Raw genomic sequence first — 5,347 nt, 5'->3', positions numbered from 1 at the left:
CACTGTTATTCATAAGTATTTTAGTGACTAAATATTTGGAGGTAGTCAGTTTCTCCTTTCTAGTCTCTTAGTCTGGAAGCTCAGCTGAATACTCTCCACCATGGGTGATGTTGCTTGCATTTAAAATGCTGGTGGTATAGTTCCAGCATCAGAGCAACATGCAAGCCACCACACTGCGACAAACTGACAGAAAAGTGTGTGTATGTGATATTTAACATAAGATGCCTTATATTGCGTTGTTGGCTCATTTATATACTCAATAAACTCTGGTAGCATAATGGTTATGAGTTGGGCTGCTAACCTCAAAGTCAGCAGTTCGATACTACCAGCGGTTCCACGGGAGAAAGTTAAGGCTTTCTGCTCCTGTAAAGATTTACAGCCTCAGAAACCCTTTATGGGCTTCCTATGGGTTGGAACTGACTCAACGGCACTCAACAACAACAAAAACAACAAACATTTATTAAGCACTAAGGGGGCAGGTATAAAGGCTATAAAGTTGAAACTAAGAAAATAGGGTTAATAAGTCCTCAGACTAATCTATGAGATAGGATGATGACTGTGTCCCCTATAGTACAGTGAAATATGTGCAGCCATAGAAGTATATAAATGGTACAAGTACAACTTAGAGGAGCTTGGTAACTTTTTCCAAAAGAATACATGCCATTGGAAAAGGCCTCTGGGATAAGTGCTTCCCCTCCACCCACTATATTTTTTAATGAATGGATTATGACAAAATAAATCATTGTTTACTTTTTGTGATTTTTTGAGGAAAGTAATGGGAACTCAGCTGATATTACAGGACTAATCATAATCTTTTCTCCATGACACTCTGAAATCATTCATCCATTTACAGTTTATTTACCTATTTATATATTGTTGGTGGCTTGTTAGGTGCTGTTTAGTCAGTTTGAACTCATAGGACCCCGTATAGGGTTTCCAAGGAGCAGCTGGTGAGTTTGAACCACTGACCTTGTGGTTTAGTGCTTTAACCCACAGAGCCACACCAGGACTCCAATATATGTTTATAATGAACACTGCGGAACTCCTACAATACAACTAAAACACTGCTAATATTGATTGCTTACCTATAGAGAGTACCTCCTCTATCCCACTTTTCTGTAGGTGTTATTTGCTTTAGAGATGGTTCTGATTTATAGTGATCTTAGGTGTTACAGAACAAAATGTTGTCTGGTCTTGTGTCATTTCATTATTATTGGTATGTTTGAGTTCATTGTTTTTGCTTTCATTTTTTTTCCCCAATGGATACTAAAATTTTCTAGCTCCATTACTGAACAGTACCTGTGATCTCTACTGATCTTCTATGTCACTTCTTACAAAATCCCATGTGAGTACAAATCAGTTTCTGAATTTCTATATTTGGTTACGAGTTGGGCTGCTAACCTCAAGGTCAGCAGTTCAAAACTACCAGCTGTTCCACAGGAGAAAGATGAGGTGTTCTGCTCCCATAAAGATTTACAGCCTTGGAAACCCTTTGCAGGGTCACTATGATTCAGAACTGACTCCAAGGTACTTAACAACAACAGAAACACTGAAAAAAAAACTGTACCAATTTGATACTGTTTTTTTTAACTAACATAGCTTTGAATTATTCTTGCTATGTAATAGGCAAAGATGATGACACAAGACAAAATTTAAAATAAACATTACTTATTTAAAATAAGCACATAAATGTCACTTACAGATTTCTCACTAAGCTATAACCTATGCTCTGTTCATTGGGACTGTTCTACACAAATAAAGTTTAAAGATTAATTCAGGGATTGCATACGAGTCATAAGAACTTTTCTTAATTGTAGAAGATGAAATTATTATCCAACAACTCTTGCCAAAGTTAAAATTGATTCAAATTTTCTAGAATACTACTGCTAAACATGAAAATATTATTGGAATATGTTGTTGTTAGTTAAATATTTATTGAAATACATGTAAGATAGCGTTCTTTAAAAATACCCACATTTACTTACTTTCCCCAAACAGGACTGAGTTCTTTGAAGTCTTCCAATGATGGTGGTTGGTCCAAAAGTTTTTTAAATAGCGCCAGAGGAAAAGGGATATTGGCAACATTGGAATTGAATAAGGATAGTCCACAGAGTACCCCAAAGAAGAAATATTTTTGCCCCTCAAATTTAGGCTGAAAACAGGGGGAAAAGATATATTAAAATATACATTTTTGAAAATTCAGATTTGTATTAGGTAAATATTTCCCCCTTTCCAAGATGATATCATAAATCAAAACTAATAATCTTGAGTTTATAATCTTTAAGGTTCATAGTCAATCAGTATGTCAATTCTAATCCCTGCTATAGTCTTAGTAATTAAAACACAACAGAAATAGAAACACATTAGGCAAGGAATCCTTATAAGGTAGTTTTCATAGCTGTTATCTTTAAACTCATCTGGAAAAATCAAAACCAGGAATAAGTAACTGAGAAAGAGTTTATTTTTATCTATACACTCTATAAAAAGGAGTCCTCGTGTGGCGCTGTAGAATAAACACTGGACTGCAAGATTGGATGTTCAAACCCACAAGCTGCTCCTCAGAAACCCTATAAAGGGTCGTTATGAGTCAGAACCAATTCTGTGACATTTACCAACAATAATTCTATTAAAACAACAAACAAACCCCTTGTTATCCTTGAGTAAATTCCAACACATAAAGACCTCAATCTGTTACGGGGTAGCACTGCTCCAAAGAGTTTTCTTCACTGTAACCCTTATAAAGAAAATCTCCAGATTTTTCTTCTGTGGTAATGTTTGGTAGATCTGAACCACCAGCCTTTAAGTCAGTAGTTGAACACATATTGTCAGTGCCTCTTCTTGCTGTGTGCCATAGATTTGGTTCCAACTCATAGCAAACCTGTATAGGGTTTCTGAGAGCGGTTGATGGATTTGAACCGATGACCTTTTGGTGAGCAGTACAGGGTACAGTGCCACACCAGGGCTCTTAGCCTCTTAGGAATATTATGTTGTTGTTATTGTTGTTAGATGCCATCGAGTCGGTTATGAGTCTGTACAGCAGAACGAAGCATTGCCTGTTGCAGCGCCACTTTTGTAATGTTTGAGGCCATCGTTGCTGCCATCATGTCAACCCTTTTCATCTTGGGGTTCTTCCTACTTTTCACCAGCACTCCCCTTTTCCCAAGACTTTCTCCAGGGAAAGGTCCCTGCTAACATGTCCAAAGTATGACAGAGAAATCTAACCATCCTCATTTCTAAAAAGTATTCTTGTACTTTTTTCAAGATAGATTTGTTTGTTCTGGCCTTCCATGGTACTTCCAGTATTCTTTGCCAACACCGTAATTCAAATGCATTGATTCTTCTATGGTCTTCCTTATTCATTGTCCAACGTGCACATGCATATGAGATGACTCAGAATACCATAACTTGGGGCAGGAGCACCTTAGACCTCAAAGTATCATATTTGCTCTTTAACGTTTTAGAGAGGTTTTTAGCAGCAGATTTGCCTAATGCAATATGTCAGTGGATTTCTTGATCGCTGCTTCTGTGAGTGTTGATTGTAGATCCAAGAAAAATGAAGACTTTGACAATTTCAATATTTTCTCTGTTTATCATGATGTTTTTTATTGATGTTATTTATTGGTCCAGTGTGAGGATTTTTTTCTTTCTTTACATTGAGGTGCAATCAATACTGATGGTGGTAGTCTTTGATCTTCATCCGTATTTCAAGTCTTCTTCACTTTCAGCAAGCAAGGTTGTTATGATCTATGTATCTCAGGTTGTTAATGATGCTTCCTTCAATATAGACACTACATTCTTTTGTATATTAATCTAGCTTCTCAAATGATTTACTCAGTATATAAATTGAATAAATATGGTGAAAAGATGCAACCTGATCAACACCTTTCCTGATTTTAAACTATTCGATTATCCCCTTCTTCTGTTCTAACAACTGACTCCTCGTCTATGTAGTTTCCTCATGAGCACAATTAAGTGTTCTGGGATCTCCATTCTTGCAAGTTTTAACCACAGTTTGTTATAATTCACACAGTAGAATGCCTTTGTGTAGTCAGTCAATGAAGCACAAGTAAACAGCTTTCTTGTGTTCTTTGCTTTCAGCCAAGTTCCATCTGACATTAGCAATGATATCCTTCCTTCCACTTCCTCTTCTCAGTATGGCTTGAATTTTGGGTAGAATCCTGTAATATACTGCTGCAACCATTTTTTAATTACCTTCAGAAAAAATTTATTTGTATGTGATATTAATGATATTGTTTAATAATTTCCACACTTAAAAAAAATCTAAAATGTTTGTTGGGATCATTTCCCACTCATCTTGATTCAGGGTGCTTTTAGTGCAGCTTCCGTCTGATGGAGCATCCTTCTGTAAGCCTTGCTTTTCCTCCTGTAAGCTGACAGAGAACAGTGGAGCAGCCAACACACAAAATTACTGTTTGTGCATGGCTAAAGGCCGTGGTGATTTTATAGCATCCTGGTGTGGCGCAGTTTGAACTGCAAGGTTGGGAATTCAAGCACACCAGCTGCTCCTCAGAAATCCTATGCAGGGTCACTATGGTTTGGAACCGACTTGACAACACTTAACAACAACAATTATATATATATATATACACACACACACACATACAAAAAAATTATCCGCACTGCAGTTATATTAAAACTTCTGTTGGCTGCACTGTCTTATCAGCACTTCCCATTCAAGGTCATTGCTGTGCAGTTATGAACATGGACATCTGCACACAAAATTTAGACCAACACTCAAAAGAAGGTAAAAGTTTCTTTTAAAAAAATCATTACTGGTGACGAGACAAAGATTCATCACTATGTGTCTGAGAGTAAATGACAGAGTGTAGAATGTAAACATTTTCAATTGCCAACAAAGAAAAAGTTTAAAAGTCAACCATCAGCTGGAAAATTGATGCTTGTAATTTTCTGGGATTCTCAAGGACCGGTATTGGGCCATTATCAGGAAAAAGGTTCAACAATCAACAGTGCTCATTACAGTTAAATGCTCACTGAAGAGCAGAAGCCTAAACTTCAGATTAAGCCCAGAGGACTGCTATCCAAAGGCATCATGATCTTGCACGACAATGCACCTCTGCACATCTCTGTCCACAATGTTGACACTCTGCAAAAGACTTTGTTTTGAGGTGTTAAAGCATCCTCCTTATAGTTCTGATCTTGCTCCATCGGACTTCTTCCTGTTTGGTTCCCTGAAAGCAGCTCTTCAAGGACAAAGATTCACTTCTAATGAAGAAGTGAAGGCAGTGGTTTATTCGTGGTTTGCAGTTCAGCCTAAAATATTTTTATAAGGTAATACAAAAGCTTCTTGACAGACGGACAAAGTGTA

At 37.0% G+C, this 5,347-nt stretch overlaps 1 protein-coding gene across 1 annotated transcript in view; it reads right to left on the bottom strand.

The window, feature by feature from the left end:
* The window catches only part of HERC5 (HECT and RLD domain containing E3 ubiquitin protein ligase 5), a 113,295-nt gene that overhangs the window by 30,815 nt on the left and 77,133 nt on the right, over positions 1 to 5,347 (bottom strand). The window contains exon 18 of the mRNA XM_006867775.1: positions 1,986 to 2,152. Coding sequence (XP_006867837.1) covers positions 1,986 to 2,152 — 167 coding nt within the window. The remainder of the gene's footprint in view (positions 1 to 1,985; positions 2,153 to 5,347) is intronic.

This window comes from Chrysochloris asiatica, unplaced genomic scaffold, assembly GCF_000296735.1.
Source record: "Chrysochloris asiatica unplaced genomic scaffold, ChrAsi1.0 scaffold00109, whole genome shotgun sequence".
NCBI lineage: Eukaryota > Metazoa > Chordata > Mammalia > Afrosoricida > Chrysochloridae > Chrysochloris > Chrysochloris asiatica.
The sequence above is the reverse complement of the archived record's forward strand: the minus strand, read 5'-3'. Positions and strand labels throughout refer to the sequence as shown.